This window comes from Delphinus delphis, chromosome 7 (assembly GCF_949987515.2).
Source record: "Delphinus delphis chromosome 7, mDelDel1.2, whole genome shotgun sequence".
Lineage (NCBI taxonomy): Eukaryota > Metazoa > Chordata > Mammalia > Artiodactyla > Delphinidae > Delphinus > Delphinus delphis.
Genome location: NC_082689.1, coordinates 51,042,861 through 51,063,817, shown reverse-complemented (window position 1 = coordinate 51,063,817; position 20,957 = coordinate 51,042,861). Strand labels below are relative to the sequence as shown.

The 20,957-nt window shown below is 34.8% G+C and overlaps 1 protein-coding gene across 3 annotated transcripts in view; it reads right to left on the bottom strand.

Moving 5' to 3' along the window:
- Positions 1 to 20,957, bottom strand: part of PDE1A (phosphodiesterase 1A) — a 349,907-nt gene that overhangs the window by 71,585 nt on the left and 257,365 nt on the right. For all 3 annotated transcript variants that reach the window (XM_060016484.1, XM_060016483.1, XM_060016482.1), the window contains exons 5-8: positions 18,908 to 18,974; positions 15,835 to 15,951; positions 14,851 to 14,991; positions 6,985 to 7,085 (exon numbers count right to left, since the gene is read on the bottom strand). In XM_060016484.1, the coding sequence (XP_059872467.1) occupies positions 6,985 to 7,085; positions 14,851 to 14,991; positions 15,835 to 15,951; positions 18,908 to 18,974 (426 nt within the window). The remainder of the gene's footprint in view (positions 1 to 6,984; positions 7,086 to 14,850; positions 14,992 to 15,834; positions 15,952 to 18,907; positions 18,975 to 20,957) is intronic.

The following is a 20,957-nucleotide window of genomic DNA, read 5'->3' as shown; positions in this document are numbered from 1 at the left end:
ACTAGTGTTTGGTGTTGTCAGTGTTCTGGATTTTGGCCTTTCTAAAAGATGTGTAGTGATATCTCGTTTAATTTGCATTTCCCTGATGACATATAATATGGAGCATCTTTGCATAAGCTAATTTGCCATCTGTGTATCTTCTTTGGTGAGGTATCTGTTAAGGACCATTTTAAAATCAGGTTCTTTATTTTCTTATTGTTGAGTGTTAAGGCTTCTTTATATATTTTGCACAATAGTCCTTTATCAGATGTATCTTTTGCAAATATTTTCTCCTACTCTTTGGTTATCTTGTAATTCTCTTGATATCGCCTTTCATAAAGCATAAATTTTTAATTTTAATGAGGTCCAGTTTATCAGTTATTTCTTTCAAGAATTGTGCCTTAGTGTCGTATTGAAAAAGTCATTGCCACGCCTAAGATCATCTAGATTTTCTCCTATGCTACCTTCTAGAAGTTTTAGAGTTTTGCATTTTACATTTAGGTCTATCATACTTTCTTTTTTTTTTTTTTTTGCAGTACTCGGGCCTCTCACTGTTGTGGCCTCTCCCACTGCGGAGCACAGGCTCCGGAGGTGCAGGCTCAGTGGCCATGGCTCACGGGCCCAGCCGCTCCGCAGCATGTGGGATCTTCCCAGACCGGGGCACGAACCCGTGTCCCCTGCATCGGCAGGCAGACTCTCAACCACTGCGCCACCAGGGAAGCCCTATCATACATTTTGAGTTAATTTTTATGAATAGTGTAAGGTTTGGGTCCAGATTCATTTTTTTGCATGTGGATGTCTAGTTGTTCCAGCACCATTTGTTGAAGAGACAATCTTTGCTCCATTGTATGGCATTTGCTCATTTGTTAAAGATCAGTTGAATGTATTTATGTAAGTGCATTCCTGAGCTCTCTATTCTGCCCCATTGACCTATTTGTCTGTTCTTTTGCCATTACCATACTGTCTTGTTTACTGTAGACTTATAGTAAGTCTAGAAGTTGGATTGTGTCAATTCTCCAGCTTTGTTCTCTCCTTCAATGTTGAGTTGGCTGTTCTGGGTCTTTTTGCCTCCCCATATACACATTAAATCTTCTTGCTGATATACACAAAATAACTTGCTGGTATTTTTATTGGGATTGCATTAAGTCAATAGATCAAGTTGAGAAGAACTGACTTCTTGACAACATTGAGTTTTCCTATCCATGAACATGGAATATCTCTTCATTTATATAGTTCTTCTTTGAATTCTTTCATCAGAGCTTTGTAGTTTGCCTTATATACATCTTGTACATTTTGTTAGATTTATACCCAAGTATTTCAATTTTTGGATGCTAATGTAAATGATATTTTACATTATTGAATTTTAGTTTTAAATTTTTTAAATAAAATTTTAATTAAATTTTGACTTCAAATTCCACTTGCTCATTGCCAGTATATATGAGAGTGACTGAGTTTTGTGTATTAACCTTGTGTCATGAAAATTTGCTATTTGCTATAATTGCTTATTAGTTCTAGAAGTATTTTTGTTGAGTTTTTGGATTTTCTACATAGACCATTATGTCATCTATGAACAAAGACAGTTTTGTCTTCCTTCCCAACCTGTATAATATGATATTGAAAAGCAGTAGAGAGGGGGGGACATCTTTGCCTTATTCCTGATCTTAGTGGGAAAGCTTCGAGTTTCTCACTGTTAAGTATGATGTTAACTGTAGGTTTTTTGTGATATTCTTTGTCAGGTTGAAGAAGTTTCCCTCTATTCCTAATTCACTGAATATTTTTATCATGAATAGCTATTGGATTACGGTAAGTGTTTTCTCTGTATCTTGATATGATTGTGTGTTTTTTTCTTTAGCCTTGATATGATTGTGTGTTTTTTCCTTTAGCCTATTGATATGACGGGTTACCTCAATTGAATTTTTAATGTCAAACCTAGGCATAAATCCCACTTGGTCATGTGCCTAGTCTCCTTGTATTATCATAATTTAAATGTATTTATGCCCTTTCCTTTCAATTTGCAATCCAGATGCCTGCAAGATCTACATATGACACAGAGAGAGAGAAAAAACTCACCTAACATCCTCATTTAATCACTGAAAGAACCAATCCTTTTGTACCTATTCTATATAGTTGATTACCACCCTTACTCCCTTGGACTAAATTTACTTTGGGTAGAAGGTAGAGGGGATGTTAAAAATCATTTGGTCTATTTATGATTCTATTTTTTTCTCTTATAATGCTGTAATTCGATTTGAGTATTATAGGTCCTCTACCGTTAAACTGGGAAAACCATTATGTAAAACAAAACTTAAAATGTATGTTTCACCACCAATTTATAATGGGCATTATATTTTAAAATGATGAATTCATTAAGGGAAGGCTTTTATTTCTCACCTGTTTGTATTTTTATATCGTTTAATCATCAAATAAAGTACTTAAGTTGCACTATTGAAATTGGTATTCTAGCATAAAGTGTGAAATATTCCAAGTGTTCTCAAATCTGTATAATTGAGCCCTTGCTTCTTCTTCCTCCATCCCCTTAAGTTGCCAGATCATTTTGCAAGTGTGGAATGGAAGCAGAGCTACTATGTTCAGTGCAGTGTCCCATGCAAATAAGTTGGCAACTTGTAGGTAGGCAGTAAAAATAGCACCAAAGTCAAGGTGAAACCTGTAACAATTTTGCTACCACTTACACCAACACACAACACACTCCTCTCACCTTTCCTTTCTCCTGTAGACACATATTCTGTCAGCACTAAAAATGTCTCACTAAGACTATTTCAGGCTTTTCAGTGGGTAGTGATCTAGCACTGACCTTAGCACTGAAAGTTTACCAAAGAGTAGACAATGACAAATATAAGAAAGAACTAAGAAATCTGGCCTCTGTAGCAAGCAACCTATTTGAGATCTGTATCTAATAGTCTGGTGGATAAACCAAGCTTGATTATTAATCCAATATAGGGGAAATGACCTATTAGGCAGTGGAATAATTACTTCCTCTTTTGTTCCTAGCACTATCATAAAAGTAGAATAACATATGTAGTTAGCTAATAGCATATAACCCCAAAATAGACTTTCTTTTAATCATCCCAGCCTTGGCCTAAAATTTAATTAGCAATAATCATAGCTCGATACACAGAAAACTGAACTAGGAGAGCATACATGCAATCCTTGTTGGAGAGAAAATTAAATAGATCTTGTCCAAGTATCTCCAGAAATTTGCTGAGATCATGGGGAAAACTGTGATTTGCAAATCACATATTTTGTATCATACAATCTCAAATCTAGCCATGGCAGTTTTGCCAGGGTTATTGCATGATGTGGATCTAAGTATCACTATTTCTTTCTCTCAGCAACAAGCAAAGATGTGTTTTTTAACCAGATTTAATTGTAGCAAATTATGTGTGATTTTGTCTCATAAATCCAAAAGGACGCTGAGAATACAGAATGGTCTTAATGCTTGAGATAATCTTTGACTGCTATGGAAAGAACAAGATTCTAAGCAATACCCAGTGTCCATGGTTACATGTAGCTTGGCATTTTCTTTTCACAATGAGGAAATTATTTCTATTTATTTACACTTTCAAGGATTGTATGAATTATAATGTCTGTATTGAACTCAAATCTAGCCTTGCACTATGTTTTAAATTATTTTTCAGTCATTTTTCATTATCTAGTAAGTAGGTTTCCATATTAGAAAAGCAACTCTAAATCCAAGTAACAGTGAATAATATAAAATATGGTAGAATTATTGATATCAGTAACATAAAACCAATATATACTTGGACAAAATGTGAAGCCAATAATTTCAAAAAGCACATCACATTGTTGCATTTGTGATCATTACAACTTTTTTGTTCATAAAATGTTCAAGTTCTTGTAGAATTAATCTATTAAATAATTGATCCTGATAGACAATATATAAGAAAATAAGTAAAATAATAGACCTCCCCCAGTGTTTATACAGAGTTTCTTAATATAAAATGGTAAAAAGTGTGTTCTTCTTCATCCTCCTCCTCTCTCTGCTCTTTCTCCTCCTTCTTTTCTCCATCTCCTTTTCCTTCTCTGCAGTCTAAAGTATAAGTACATTAGAACTCTTCATCCAGTTGTAAATCAATGGTAAAAGGAGAACTCTAGAAGTGATAATTTAATATTGCTGCTGGAGGTCAGTCCATTGCCTTTACTTTTCAAAATAGAAAGAGCAAGAAATATTTATTGGAAGCAAATCACTTGCTCCCTTCTCCAATTCCTAAAACTGTGGTCCTACACTGGGCCCGGCTCAGTAATGAGCTGTCTTTAATTAAAATCCCACTTATTATGAATTTGGTGGATATAGAAGAGCCTTTGCTAAGCAAAAATGATCTGCATAGTTTACCTTTCCTTTGATATTTAACACAAATGAAAACAGGACATCTCTATACTTTACAAAAGTGTAGGTTAATAACATCCCTGCTGTACAACCAGACTTCAAGGTCTTCCTTTTCACTTTATGCTCTGTCAATCTGGGAGACTCTAGGGATAGAAAGAATGCTTTCCCCAACATTTCATTGTTTGAATTTCAACTCTCCCTCTGTCTCTGTCAAGGGGCCATAATTTTCAAGTCCATCCATTTAAGACTGTAAAAGATTGACTGTTATATGTCTGTCTCTGCCCATGGGAGCAGAGTTATGTAAATAGACTGGATTGAGAGTGAGTGTCCCTCATCTCAGCTTCTCAACCCTGCTATTGCCATCAGCTGACTATGTGCATATAGTTAGGTAATTTCACCTATTAAGATCTTTGTTTTCTTTTCTTAGACTGTGAGGCTCAGACCAGATGATCTATAATGTGGACCTCAGTCACCGTAGGATCCCTTGAAGCTCTAAAATGTTCAGTATTTGTTTTTTTTTTTTTGTTTGTTTGTTTTTTGCAGTACGCGGGCCTCTCACTAATGTGGCCTCTCCTGTTGCAGAGCACAGGCTCCGGACGCGCAGGCTCAGCGGCCATGGCTCACGGGCCCAGCTGCTCCACGGCATGTGGGATCTTCCCGGACTGGGGCACGAACCCATGTCCCCTGCATCGGCAGGCAGACCCTCAACCACTGCGCCACCAGGGAAGCCCTAAAATGTTCAGTGTTTTAATAAAATGTTCCATGCTCCCCACATCAAAACAACAAATTCCTATAGCTGGAAAATCAATTTTTAGAAATATTGCTCTTAAAATACAAATGAACAGACCACACAAAAACCTGCACATGAACATTTACGGCAGCTTTTTCATAAATGCCAAAATTTGGAGGAAACCAAGACATCCTTCAATAGTAGAATACGTGAACTCTGGTACATCCATGCAATGGAATATTATTCAGCAGTAAAAAGAAATGAGCTATCAAGTCATGAAGAGACATAGAGGAACCTTAAATGCATATTGTTAAGTAGAAGAAGCCAGTTTGAAAAGGCTTCATACTGCATGATTTTGAATACATGACATTTTGGAAAAGGCAAAACTAGAGATCTTAAGATCAGTGATTGCCATGGGTAAAGGGGGAAGGAGGGAGGGAGGAATGAAAAGATGAAGCTCAGGGGACTTTTTAGGGCAGTGAAACTGTTGTGGATGATACTATAATGGTGGATACATGGCATTATACATTTGTAAAGCCCATAAAATGTATAACACAAACAGCAAACCAAAATGCAGGCTATAGATTTTAGCTAATAATAATGTATCAATATTGGTTTATCGATTGTAACAAATGTACCACACCTGATGTAAGATGTTAACACTAGGTGAAAATGTGGGGTTGGGGAAGGAGTATGTGGAAACTCTGTACTTTCTGTTCAATTTTTATGTAAACCTAAATCTACTCTAAGGAATGAAGTCTATTAATTTAAAAAAACAAACAAACAAAAAATAACTGGGTTTAGTTTTCCCTCAACAAGAATAGAGAGCTCTACAGTAGTTCCAGAAAGAAACCAGTCTCTCGACTTACATCTCCATCTTAAGCATCTCTGACTAGTGAAAGACATAGAAATTCAGGATCCTATGTAAACAAGTGAATTGGATCCTGATGGGTCTTAAACCAAATTCTGTTTCCCAGGTACTGAAATCTCTCTTCAGCCAAAAAGAGCTTAGAGCCCCTTTCTATTATGGACTGAATTGTGTTCCCCCAAATTTATATGTTTATGGTCCTAACCCCAGTACCTTAGAATGTGACGTATTTGGAGATAAGGCCTTTAAAGAGATAATTAATGTTAAAAGAGGTCAAAGGGTGGGCCCTAATCCAATATGACTGATGTCTTATAAGAAGAGGAAGAGACCCTGAGGTATGTTCAAGCACAGAAAAAAGGCCATGTGAGGACACAGCAAGAAGTCAGCCATCTGCAAGCCAAGGGGAGAGACCTCAGAAGAAACCAAACTTGCTAACACTTTGATCTTGCATGTCCAGTCTTCAGAACTGTGAGAAAATGTCTGTTATTTAAACCACCCAATCTGTAGTATTATGTAATATTTGTAACAGACTAATGCACCTCTACTCTGGTATTTTGATTCTAATAACTGCCATTATCACCATAATTAAAAATCCAATTTTCTAATTAGTTTAAATTTAATATTGCATGCTAACCTGGAAATAAGATTTCTTTGATCTTTAGATTTTTTTTCAGAAGCGGAACTTCATTACTTTCAAATATGTAATGACACCAGACTGAGGCCGTGAACAATAATATTGTAAGATTTGTCCCAGTGAATAAATGTCTGAGTTGTGTGATAGTTTAGTGCAAGTTCTGGGCAAAGAAAAATTATCTTATACATTTTTATGTTCTTTAAATTGCTAAATATGCCACCAAAATACAAGATTCTTGATAAATAAGAATTGCTGATTGAGGTGTTTCAAGCTTAAGGCATTTTGCTAAAATCCATTCTTATTAGACATCTTCATTATTATTTTGAGATCCTCTTAAAAATAAGTAATATTCAGAAAAATAAATTTCAAGTTTTAACTTAGAAAAGTTAATCCTTTATCTAACTTACCTTGTCTGAATATGAAAATTGTTTGTAGTTCCCGTATGCTCATAATCATGAATGGCAGCAGCAAAGACCATTGCTAAAATTTCCAGTTCAGTGAGCCAGTGCTATTAAATTAAACAAAGATTCCATCATATCAAAAAGCAGAGTCAATGTTGTCTTTCTAAAAAATAAATATTTTCATTGCACACAGTATAAATCAATATATAAAACTGTTATATGAATTTTAAATAATTTTTTCCCTATTTTACCTCCATTAGTTGTGCATAATGGATTCTTCATGAGGCTGATGATTGTTTCATGGCTTGTTAAGTTAAAAATTCAGACATTATAATTTTCCTTGTTAATTGGAAAAGAAGTAATTTTGTATGATTTAAAAGGTGAACTCTAAATGGATTTTGAATTTACAGCCTTACCAATTTGGGATCTCATGAAATCATTTCAGTTTAGTGATTTTTAACATATAACTCATACAACACTAAAATGTCTTTTAGCACAACTTTTGTAGAAGACCCTACTATTAGAAAATTTTCCACCTGTGAGTTGAAAATATTCACTTTGGTCATTAGAGAAACTGAACTTAGTTTTTATATTTAGAGATTTAGAAGAGATTCCAAGAATTTATCAAGTTTGTTCTTCATGATACATATATTCTATGACTATACAATTAAACTTAATAGCAATGAAAGAATAAATGCTTTCACGTAAAATCCAGAGCACTGCTTCATATACATTGATTTTTTTGTTGTTGTTATCAATTGGATGGTTTTAATAAAATTTCTCTACTGTTATAAGTCCATTTAGGTTATTTGATAGTTTATTCATTACTCACATTTTGCACAACACTTTAACTGCATTGTTCAATATGATAATCACATATGACTATTTAAATTAAAAATAAATAAAATTAAGTAAAATTAAGTTCACTTTTTCAGTTGCAGTAGCCACATTTCAACTGCTCAATAGTGGCAAGTGGTTATCTTATAGAACAGTACAGATACAAAATATTTGCATCACCACAGGAAGTTCTATTGGAGAGCGCTGTAAGTAGGTGGTACTTGATGGTAAGAATAGAGGATCCAAAGTGATGTGGAACTTGCTCTTAGTGGTTTTATGCCATACACTTGAAACAAAGACCTTGCACAAAGCAGCAGAAGAATATAAAGTGCATGCATACTTGATGAAAACTCACAGAACAGAAGGGCAGATAGGACACCTATTTGGTGGCAGTGGATCTTGGAAGAAGGATGGACAAAGATTGGTAGCTAAATGCAAGGTTGGAAACAGAGAGATTCTAAATAGAAAGAGTAAATATGGAATGATACTATAGAGGCCTGTACGGAAATTGAATTGCTAATAGTACAATTGTGTTGGAGAGTCAAGTGAAGTGAGATTGAAGGTGGAGTATGGGAAAGAATTGATAAGCTACCTTGATTAGAGCTGATGAATTAAGATTTTGAATAAAAGGCAACAGGAAGCCACTGTAGGTCCATGGGTCTAACAGTGGAGGTGACACTGTTGAGTCTCATGATTGCTAAAGGCACAGTCTTATTCATCTTTGCTCCTTTCATATAACCCATCATGGTATTTGGCACATAGTAGGAACTTGGCATTTGTCTGTTGAATTGAATTTCACTAGTTTTGCATTTGGAGGAGTTAATTGGGAATAGTGGAAAGAGACGGTGGAATCAGAGAATCCTGATTTTAAGCCTTGTTAATCCTCAGGCAAATAAGCTATTTACCCTCTCAGGCACAGTTTCCATGAAAATAAAATTAGTGATCATTCCCCTGTGGATTTTAAAAGAAATTTAAAGTTGATGTATGTGCTGTGCCTATTACAAGTCTTAATATACAGTAAAATACAGAATAAATGGCATTTTACTGAACTTATTACTTTAAATACATTGTTTAACGTATTGAATCTGGAAAATAATAATGAGCTAACATTCCTTTAGTGATTGCAATCCAAGAATAAATGCCTCACAGTTGGATGACTGAAGCAGAAATAATTTTTAGAACTAAGGAGAGTTGATATAACTAGCTGCACTGTGTTTATAGATGCATTTAATTGTGAGTCATTAAAAGGAAGGAAATTACCTCATTAAAGGTCTATATTAGAGGCTGAACTGGGACTGAGCCTCCAATGTCCCCACTGAGACTGTGGAATTAAACACCATGAACTGAATAGCAATTGAAGTTAAACCAGATTTTGTAACCCCAGAAATCCATTGTTTTAATAAAGAAAATTGTTATTAGAAAGAAAATCACCTATTTTCTTAAGTATTTCCTATTAGTTATATTTAAGATTTACAGACTTACCTGTGATTTTTAAAAAGCAATATTCTATATCTACTACGATAATATAGAATATGAAGCGCAATTGTAAAAATAATTAAATTAGGAAATAAGAGCTGAATTTTAATTATAGATTATCTCATAAGTATTTAAAATTATTATCTTTCTAACTTTCAAAATTGATTATACATGTTTCCTGTTTTTAGTCTCATTAATCTCTGCCTCCTATAAATAGTACTTCCTTCATCAATTCATCTTACTTATTGCCACAGTATAGTCTTAACAATTAAGTTTACATTATAAACTAGTTTGGGAAGAGAGAAACATTGAACATTCACACTTAATTGAAAAATACATCTATTTCATATTAGTGAAAGTAGAATTGGGGGCTGATTTTTATGTCCTTAGTTGACAATTCATTTTACACTGGTGTTGAATGAGAATTCTAACTCAGAAAATGGTTGCTTAAATTCATGAATTTTGTAAATTACTCATGATGACAAGTCAGAGAGAATAAGTCTGAATCATATCATTCTTCCCAACTAGAACAGTGGTCAGTACATAACCTAAGTTCTTCTGATTCTTAATGGGCAGAAATAAAGGGTTAAAATGAAGAGTCATGAGCAGTGTAGACATTGTGCTTCATCTAAACTGCATTTTGCCTAGAGAATTGCTCAGGTAGACTTGCTGTCAGTCCTCAAATTATACCAGAGAGAGGCATTGACTTCCATTAATAGCATGTACAATGTTGATGGAAAGAAAGGAGAAAGAACTAACATTAACTGGACTTTTTAGGTAGATGGTTTCATTTAATTTTTATAATCACCCTATTTACCATTTACTAGGTAAATGTTTTAAATCTTATTTGGCAAATAACACAGCTGAATCCTAAAGAATTGAATCAACCTGCCAAAAGTCACATAGCTCTCAAGTGGCAGAGCAGGAATTCAAACTAAAATCTGTCTGATTCCAAAATTTCTGTTCTTTCCACAGATCACAATATTCCTTCCTTCTATGGATGACAATAGCCTTCATTATTCCAGGGTGGTAATATGCTGAATACATTCTTCTAAGATTTCGAAAGCAGAATTTCTAGATAATTTAACTAAATATACTGATAGGTAGAGAAGCTAACAAAGCTTTAAGACTTAGGATGTAATTTTCATATCTGAATTATTTAATGTGTGTGTGTGTTTGTGTGTGTGTGTGTGTGTGTGTGTATGATAGAGAATGTATATGTGTATATGTATAGGCCTGGGAGAATTTTAGGTCAGAAAATCACATTGACATATTAGATGCCGGTGTGTCTAAAAGGGCATAATTAACAACCCCTTTAGCTTACATGATAGGTAGGGTTGGACCTTTTTTTCTCTATCCCTTTGAATAGACTGAAGTACTTTGCTATAACTTACTCAATATGGAAAGTGAGTATATTATAATAATATTAACATATAATACACATAAGTTAATATATAATATATAAATTACTAATAATTTTTACTAATAGCTATTATGTTTCAGGAACTAGGTTAGGATTACACATATGATATCATTACTCCTCACTGTTGTACTACAAGGTAGTTGGTATTATTAACCACATTTTAGTGACAAGGGAACAGATATGGAGAGCAAGTGAGCTAGGAAGTGGGGAAGTAGGGTTTTAAATCTGTGTTTGCTTGCCTTGAAAGCCCACACTCTTCCCACTCTTCCAAACACTGTGTATTGGAAGCCATTTACAAGAACAGAATTTCCATGTAGTTTGCAGAACAGAGACATAGTGGCAAATTTCTGTAGATTGGAGAAAAATTAAGTAATTTCAGAGTGTGAGGGGCTATTTCTGGGTGTAGTCAGTGGACTACAAGTTCCAAAGGAATAGTTTTCAAGTTATCTCTTTTTCTTCTACTCTCAGTATTAGAGGGAACACAGTGCCAGGAGCCCTCAAATACAAGTGTTCCCTTGCCAAGGCCCTCAGATGATTTCATATTCAAAAAGACATTTGGAAGTGGCTTGGCAGCATTCGGTGAAGCATTTGCTCTTTAGCAAATGGATTGAGCTACCACACACCCCTATCACCGTGGCACTACACGTGGCTACAAATTAATTAAGTGACAAACGGAGAGAGAGGGAGACAGAGTGTGTCCTGGCATCCTCTCTGCACTGCCTACTCCCAGGCCTGAGAGTGTCCCAATATGACATTAACAAACTGAAGGACAATGGTTTCATCCCAATCCCTTTCAGGCAATGGTCCTGCGAACATTTCGCAGGTGACAGGCTGCACTAGTTATCGGACAGTGCTGGGCTGCTACTGGAGTGCTCCATAAATGTCATGCTGATAAGACCAACTTGAAACAGCAGGAGATGACTAAAACACTAAAGTGAGTGACCCTGTCTTCTCCATATCAAAGCCCAGGGGTTTCAGTTAAATGAATATTTCTGTAATGCTTTGTTTTTTGTTTCAAAGAACCAACACATTCATATGTATGAAAACTAATACTCTCCTACTACCATTTTTTTAATCTAAAGAAAAGCTTATTAAAATAACTTGCAAAAAACCCTCAAGCTGGCAATGTAACATAGTTTTGACAAAATAGTCAATAAACTGAAAATTCATTTTGCCTTTCCTTTCATCATCAATCATAAAATTTCTCATTAGTTTAAATATATTTTCCCAATCCTGGACAACACTGACAGTCTCCCACCCGACTATTTTTGTAGTGGCCAAACTAAGGGATAAGTGAAGAGTCCACCGACACTTTTTTTGGTAAAGGATGAATAAATTTAGAAATGTTTCTAAACCAAACCTGCTAAAGTAGAGTGAAGTTATATATCTCAAGAAGTGACTATGTGATCTTTACTAACAACTTTAGCTTTCTAAGAGTCATGCCAGGCTGGGCCAGATTTCCCCAGTCTTCCAGAGAAGTTGGAATGGCTTGTTAGATCCTGGAACAAGTCTTCCTTGCAAGTCTGAGGGTAAATGCACATTGCAGATTTGCATTTCTCTATTTACCCACCAATATAGCATCCCTCATCTGCTCAATGTCACCTTCAGAACAGAGGTTCTGAAGCTGAACTAGGAGTCTCTTATTTGGTTCCCTTTACACTTGTGGTACTTAAGCAAAAATGTATTTCAAAACAAAATCCTGGTTTCCTAACAGCCTGAAATGGCATATATCTTCTGGTTTTACTTCATAATTAAAGCAGAGATTTTTTTTTTATACCAAAGTAGGCATTACTTTTCCACTCCATTTTGTTCTGAGGAAACTTAATTAGTACAGTTTCTGTTTCAGACTAACACTTAAATATTTCATTTTTCAGTTAACTTTTCAAAGCCACAGAATTCAGGGAAGAGGAAATGCCAAACACTTGAAATGAAAACCACCTCACAATCAGATTTAATTCCAAGGCCTTAGAAAGGAAAAGCAAATCTAACCAGGAAGATGTTAAAGCAACTTTTTCAAGCGTTAACAGCATTTGCAGCTGTCAGGAGGCACTTTGCTCTTCACACTAATTGCCGTGTATATCAAACCAAATGAAAACACAGAGTTCAAGAAACAGCTCTGACAATGAAGACTTATTAAACCAACAGAGCTTTAAAATGATTTGTGTGTATGTGTGTGTGCACACGCACACATGCTAGAAAGAGAAACAGATAGAAAGTTACATATACTACTTTAAAAAAGCTTACAATATTTCGAAGCTATATCTTTGAAAGTTTGAGTTTCTACTTATTATTGCTAAGTTCTACTCCCTCCCTTTAAATGTCAAATCAGACTCCTGGAATGAATGGTGAGTAAACTTCAACCAAGGACCAAGTTCAGCCATGACTGCATTTGATTTGGCTCGATGGGCACATTTATATCTTAACTGGGTGATAGCCACATTTACATCTTAAAAAGAGAAAACAAAGGTATAAGGTTAACATCACATATAATTCAGCCTTCTAGAAGGCCACAAGAGAGTCATGCATCAGTGAAGGTTTTTGAGATTTTTACCTCCCCATAGTAGACGTTAACTCCAAAGCAGGCTATAATTACTTAGTGATCCTGCCAATATAATGCATATTTCTATTGAACTGGTAGTGATATTCGAAGAAAATTCTTCATTAAAATCCCAGCTGAGCTCCCAGCTATTAGCCATTATCAACTGCCAGCCATGTGAGTGAACCACTGTGGATGTCTTGCCCAGTGATGTCCTCATATGTCTTTGACCATAGTTGCTAGCTGGTCACAATCACACAAGAGACCCCAAATGAGAACCTTCTAGTTGGGACCCTTCTAACTACAGACACCCATGAGAAACAATGATAAATTATTGTTTTAAGCCACTGAGTTTAGAGTAGTTTGTTTTGGAGAAAACAGATAATTGGAACACGGGGCAGGAGTGGAATCTGAGCCCAAGGCATTGATGGATCTGCAACATTTTGGAGGCAAAAAAGATGGAGAAGTAAAATAGATAATTTCTTCATTCATCACGTGAGACACCTTTGGATGAATCATAGCAAAGGGATCTTATGTGTAGGAAACCACACACTGGATTCTGGAGGAAAATGTATACAATTATCATCTGTATACAATAAACTTGGAGAATCATGTACCTGCTGCAAGTTTTCAAGATCTTCAGGACTCTATACTGTGGCCCTAAGGGCTTTGTGTGGGACCAGGTAAGGAACACAGTCTCTGGGGCAGAATGATGAGATATGGAGGAGTACTAGTTACACAGATCTGAATGCCAATGAGACTTACCAATAAAAAGAATGTGACTTTTGAAATCTAAACAGGTAAGCAATGTAAATTATGAGGTTTGGTGGACCATTCTACTTATATGCATTTTATGGTACTGCTTCAGCCTAGGTTGATACATGAGGAATCAAAAATGTACTCAGATTCTGGGGATCTCACATGGCTCATACCCTTTTGAACCCATCCCAGTTTGGAACCTTCAGAAGGAAGGACTTCCTGTCCCTTTTTATCCCTTGGAAGTAATCCTATGCTCTAAGACACTATAGAAATTCTAGGCAGTCCCAGACTTCCCAACATCTACTCATTTTTGTCCCAGGATTTGCACTGCTGAACCATTTATTCACTCATCAACTGATTCGTTCAAATACAAAGAGAAGGAAGAAGAATTTGGAAAAATCCAAATGAATAATTTCCAAAAATCCCTATTAGGATTTGATTGTAATTTGCAATGCAAACATGTAAAAGAGAAAAAGCTACTGAGCTCAGCTCGGGTGATGAAAGGAGGGAGAGCACTACAACTAACTTTTATTCCAAAGAATTTTTCTCTAGGTCATTTTTCTGGGGGTTGATACCTATGGGAAAAGGAATTTACAAATGAAAAATGTTACATAGTCCAAACTTTGAAAAATTTGCGGTCTATTTTCATTTGCTTCTGGAGATCTTTATTCACTGAGTTAAAATATTTTTTGAAAAATGAATATTGTAAATAAGTCATTAACCCTCAAAAATCCAGAAGATTATTACTTATAATACTTTTTTGAGTATTAAAGAGACAGTGAGAAGGGAATGGAATTTGATGTTGCAAACTAACAAACTTCAGTTACAAAGACTTTCTTACCATGATACCTGTATGAAGCATTATATAATGCACAGTTTGAGTGACATCAGCTGCATGAATCAAATTGTGATACGGATTTTTGTACTTGCTGTAACCAACTTCTAAAGCTTCTGCAAAGGCAATTAGGCAACAAACAGGAATCTGCAGAAAGTAACAATTATGATTATATTTTGACCAAAAGGGTGGCACTAAATCAACATGAGCACAAAGATGTTTGGGATGGGATACATTAGTGAGTCAGATGTGGGCAGTAGTTTCTTAAAGTTAAATGTGGATTGTTCTGAAAAAACACTTCATTAACCTGTCAGTTTTCAATGCTGAGAAGGATTATAACCCCCAAGTGTTTAATTAAGATAGATGAAATAACAGTCTTACCCATATAGCAATCTTTAAATTTTGTATCTTCCAGAGTCAGATAAGAAGGCTAGTTCTTAAAGGGGTAAAATTTTCCAATTACAACTGGTGAAGTCTAGTTTTTCTATCGGTAATTCAAGGGGGTTAAAATAAATGACCTCCCAGTAAATTCTAACTCTAAAAATAACATGATTCCATAGATACAGGCTCAGAAATCTGAATCAAATCTGTTGCTGAGATGGCTCTAAGTGAAGTTAATTAGAAACCCTTTCATTTCAATTTAAAAAAAGCTGCCAATAATGGTTCATTCTGCATTTTAGGAAAATCATATTTCTTTAAGTCATAGATTCCAATCTTTACATGAGTGTTCTGTGAATAATTCAGGGGGATGTTTGTATCTTGTTGGAATGAGTCTATCATGGCCTTATGATACCCCAGTGGATATACAGAAATGTCAGTGATTTGTAGAGAATGGCTATATCAAGTGGTGAACTCGTCCCCTTAGTTCTGTGATCTGACAATCCAGAAACATTTTTAAATTAATTGATTAATGACCCAAAGTTCTGCATTTTCATTCTTATTCAGATAACTTATTCTAAGAGCATTTTACTTTTGTTCCATGTTTCTGACCTTGAAACGGTTGATAAGATCATATCTGGTAAATAGTTCATAAATCATAAACTTCAGACTATGTTCTCCACTTGCTTCATTCAAGGCAAATACATCAAAAGACCATTTATCAACATCCTGTAGGAAAAAAAGTAAATATTTTAGTTGGCAATATCATATGATTCTGTTTCTTTCTATGAAAAAATTCTTGGAAAGCTCAGGCATTGTACATCCAGCAGGTCAGATTTCAATTCAGCACATCAAACTTCATTTTTACCAGTGTCTGATGTGACAGGGACACTTAGTATCTGTGGATCCACAAAGGTGAGGTCAATAATGCTTAAGATCTCCCCTTAATCCCAAGGTTATCCAATATGATGTAGTAAACCTGATAACTCTATAACACTGCCCATATTCTTAGTCTCTCTCCAAATGCATGGCATAAATCATTTTCCCAGAGTGGGCCTCATTTCAAGGTGGAATTGCAGGTTATGTGGGTGATGTAATTGAGAGAGAGAGGGAAGATAGCCCCAATTTATCATTCCCACCCATCCACCCACCTGCTACGTTGCTTGAAATTCTACCGTTTAAAAGTTACTAATTTGGTTTAAAGATTTGATATTTTATGTCTTTTTTTTTTTTAAGATGAAGATGCCCTAGAGAGACAGAGCTCTCTCTCTCGGTAGAGTACTACTACCTTATTACTCACTCTAACCTTGGCTGATTCATTTTTACTTTCTACCAGGGCCAGATTGTAAGATAAAGGAAGTGGGTCTCTTGATTGAGGGGGAGGTTAGGGATTTTGGCATTTCAGGCAATTCCCCGGGGAAGTGGCCAGGCCTGTAGGGAAATAGATACCCTAGGAAAGTCCCCCCTAACTGTGGGAAAAGAGGGCAATGAGCAGGTATATCCAACTACTCCAGCCACCTCACGACTTTGATTCAGGTAATTCCAGGACAAAAACTTGCAGAGAGGTCCACAAAATGGACTTGTAGCAAGTGGTATCAGTACATTAAGGAGGTATTAAGTATATCAGTACATTAAGGTAAAGCTTGAGTTGCAACAGTAAATAAATCACTGAAACTTAAAAATATACATAAATACAGCAGAATCAGTTCTAATGATTATCATAAATTATTAGTAGAGAAGGTCTAGTGTTTGCATACACACAACTGGTTTAGTATTGAACAGTAAGTGGACAACCTTAAAGCTATACATTAATTTTGAATTTGAGCAGGCCCTGTTTAGAACTTCATTCATTTAACACATTTCACAGAGGCCAACAATACATGCTGTAACATGCTGAAACTAAACTGAAAATCTGATAAAAAGTATCCAAACCATCTCTTAAAACTATTTCTTTCCACAAATAGCAACAATAGCATCAAACGTGTTTTTAATCATTTCAAAACACCAGTGAAATATTTTTTGGTTTCCTTGGGTACCTTTGTTAAATTCCTTGCGTTTGGCCCTAATTTGATCCTGAAATACTTGCTTGATCAGTTTGTAAATTTAAAAATCTCTCAAAGTTCTGTTAGAAGGCATTTACCATCAATAAAGCTCAAAGGAGACCAACAAATCTCACCAAATTCCAAAGCTAACACAGAATTAGTTCAGAATGTTACAGGCTGCTATTTACAGTTCCCAGTAGGGGTTTCCCACTGAGTAAAAGCTTAGCTCTCCATTTTGGGGGATTTTTTAAATCAACAATGGTGATTTACATCTGTAAACTACTGCAGATGCTTGGCTTTTACTTTGTCAGATTGAGAACAAACAAGACAAGGAGGTATCTCAGGAAATTAGAATTACTAAAACATTCTTAACTTAGTGATAATTCTCTTCAACCTGTTAGTTCATGATTTCCCTACACTACATTTTAGAAAAATGTTTACATTCTCTCATACCAGAATACTCTGTTAGCTGGTTTCTAAGAAAAATAAATAAAAATAAGTAATTTTCATGCCCACAGTTCAGGAAATAATGAGGAAATCAAAATCTCTCAAGAGCCAAGGACTAATAAATATCTGATAATGTGACATTTCAGTTATATACTTGCCTCTATTATCGCTTTAGAAACATGAATATAAAAAAGCTTCTAAGAAAAACAAACTACCTTTTTAAATGAATAAGATTAAAATCTAATATGCAGCAGAGAAAAAACAAATGCAAAGGGGATGCTTTAAAGGAAATTAAAGAACAAAAGAAAGCAATATAGATTTAAACTAGGAAAGGAGTTTAATAAATCAAAAATAAAATAACCCAGTATATTCTATTGCTAGTATTCTTTAAATTTGTGGTTAATACAGGAAAACCACCATAAAACTGTTAGAGGAGACAAAGGTGAATTTCCTACCCAAATTAAGTGATGGAATGAAATAAGGAATGTAGAACGATGAGCCTACAAAATGCCTCTTTAGTAATAAAGTCTAGGAATAGTGTGCGCGTGCACACACACACACACATGCAATGGGAACAAGCAAGTCAAAAACTTTCACAACTTCAGATTTTCAACTCTAGTTATTTCTAACACATATAATACTGCAATTGGGCCTCAGACTAGGGCAGCCACAGAGAAAGCCAGAGACAAAAGATATGAATTTCTTTTTTGTTTCCTTTCTTAATTTTATCTTACTTTTTATATTTTCTCGGACCTAAAATTCTAAACAATTTTACTCCATATAAGTTTTGCCTTTAACCATATTTGACTGAAATATCTTTTTATTTATAAAGCATTCAACTCTTTCATAATATACAGTAACAAAATATGTGTATTCTGACAACTGCTGGTGCCATCTCAAAATTGAATTCAAGATCCACCTAAATAAAGCATGAAGAAGAAGAAAACATCACACACACGTGTGTGTGTGTGTATATGTATGTATTGATATAGTTTGTTAGGGTAAATTGATCCTCATTTAAATCTACAATGAGTCATGACTTGAAACACATGACATTTTGTAAATGGTTAAAATATTTTTTACATTCCAACATGTAAGCTGCAGCAAAGACCTATTCTCATTTTCTCCTAGTCCTTTTAAGGAGATTAGAAAAAATGACTAGTTGAAAAACTAAAGTAATTGAACATTTTTTTTACCTTTAATGTTACTATGACAGCTTCTGGATATGTCAACCCAACCATGTGATAGGATTTTCTGTACATTCTGAAAAAGAAAAATAAGTGTATATGTAAAAATCAGTTACTCAAAGTTTTCAGCTATTTCTTAAGAACAAAGAAAAAATTACCTTTGATGTGTTTACCTTGTATCATGTCACAGTCTCCCTTTATGGCAACAATGATAACTATTGTCACCGCTTATTAAGCATCTACAATGTGACAGATACAAATAGTACATTTGCATCACAACCACAAAGTCAGTGTGATTTTAGATTCTATGTGAAGAGGTCTTTCCCTAAACGTCATCTTATTGAAAACAGAGACTGTCCTTTGCACGGGCGGCAACAACACCTTTTAGCATGCCACCACATGCATGACAGCACAGTAGTCTTGTTTTGTGTCTATTTGTGTTCCAAAATTCTCAGTCTGGAAGCTGAATGTCATGGAAATGTTTCCTTGATAGGTTTTTTTTTTCCACAAAGTAAAAATTATAGGAGGGAATATGCACTATCATCAGAATTTACAGAGCCTTTTTTTAAGTTAAAAATATTGGAGGAGAACATATTGACAAAAATTGCTTAAGTTTGTTCAAATTGTCATTTAATATTATTTAATAAAGATTATCCAGAAAGAACAGGGTGTTTCTATTTTTATAATAGCATCAATAACAAAAATATTTTTTTGTTAATCAGTAATTTGTTGGAGTTTTCCAGCTTCCAATGGACAACCAAGATGACTTAAACCAAATATAAGAAACTCCTCCATTGATTCATGCAAAAATAGAATCAACATGATACCCTAATGGGTAGAAATAGCAATAGGTTTCTAATCAGGACTGAAAGGAACATGGCTCCTCCACAAAGTCCTGTGAAGAAAGAATTTAACTGATTATTAATCATGTCCCTTAATTTTTATATTGTTAGTCCACAAGCAAACTGCATTCCTAGACTATACTGAAGTAAACTCTCTTCCCAAGATGTCTGGACAAAACCATAATTTAATGATTATATCTTTAATTTATATTGGGGGTCAATATAAGAAATATAAGAACATAAGAAAATATTCTGCATCTTTTATAAAACCACTATGGGAGATACTAACCTTTTGATTCAATGTACCTTATATTAAAAATCCTTAAGATATTACTCAGTTTCTATGTACAAGCTATCATTTTTTTCAAGATAATAAAAGCCAAGTAATTCTTCATGTTTTCCTTTTTAATCTTCACTTTTTGGAAGCTCAGAATTAAAATATTGTATTTACTTACATAGAGACTAGACTTCCTTGATAAAGTATCTTCCCATTTTATTACAGAGACCTTGTTACTTTATTTCCATGTTCCCATTTTATGTTTATCTTAAATGACGTTAAATAATTTTTAGGTGTGTCAATCAGTTATCATAAAAATTTATCCTTATCCTCTATCTCAATTGGAAGATTTCTTATAAGAAAAATACCTGTGTTAATTACTCCACTGAGATAGGTATAATTATTCTAATAATGCAGGGCAAGGAAACTATTTAATCACACTACAAAAGACCCAGAAAATAATTGCTGTCAGTAATGATATTTAGTTCCTTTTTTTTTTTTTCAGGAAACAGTCTTTTCTATCTATTTTTTGAATCATTACTAAAAAATGGAAGTATGGGGGAAATGGAAGGATGATGGGCGAGGAAATAAAAAGGTCAGGAATAAGGAACCTTAAAAATTAAGTAACTAAATCAGTGTGACTTCATGGCACAAAAGGCAGTATGATGGAGCAAAGAGCACACATGCTTTGGATCGCAGGTTAGCCAATCACTAGTGTGACCTCTGGAAAGCTATTTAATGTCAGTCATCTGTAAAATGAGGATAATTACATGCTTTTTATGAAGAGTAAATGATATAAAGGCCTAGCATAATATTATAAGTACTTGATACAAGAAAGCCGTTATTATCAGTGTTACTGTTCTCATCAATACCATTGGCTCCAATTCTGACGTTCTTCAAGGCTCTTTGGACTCAGTGAGAACTTTGATGTTTCTTAGAC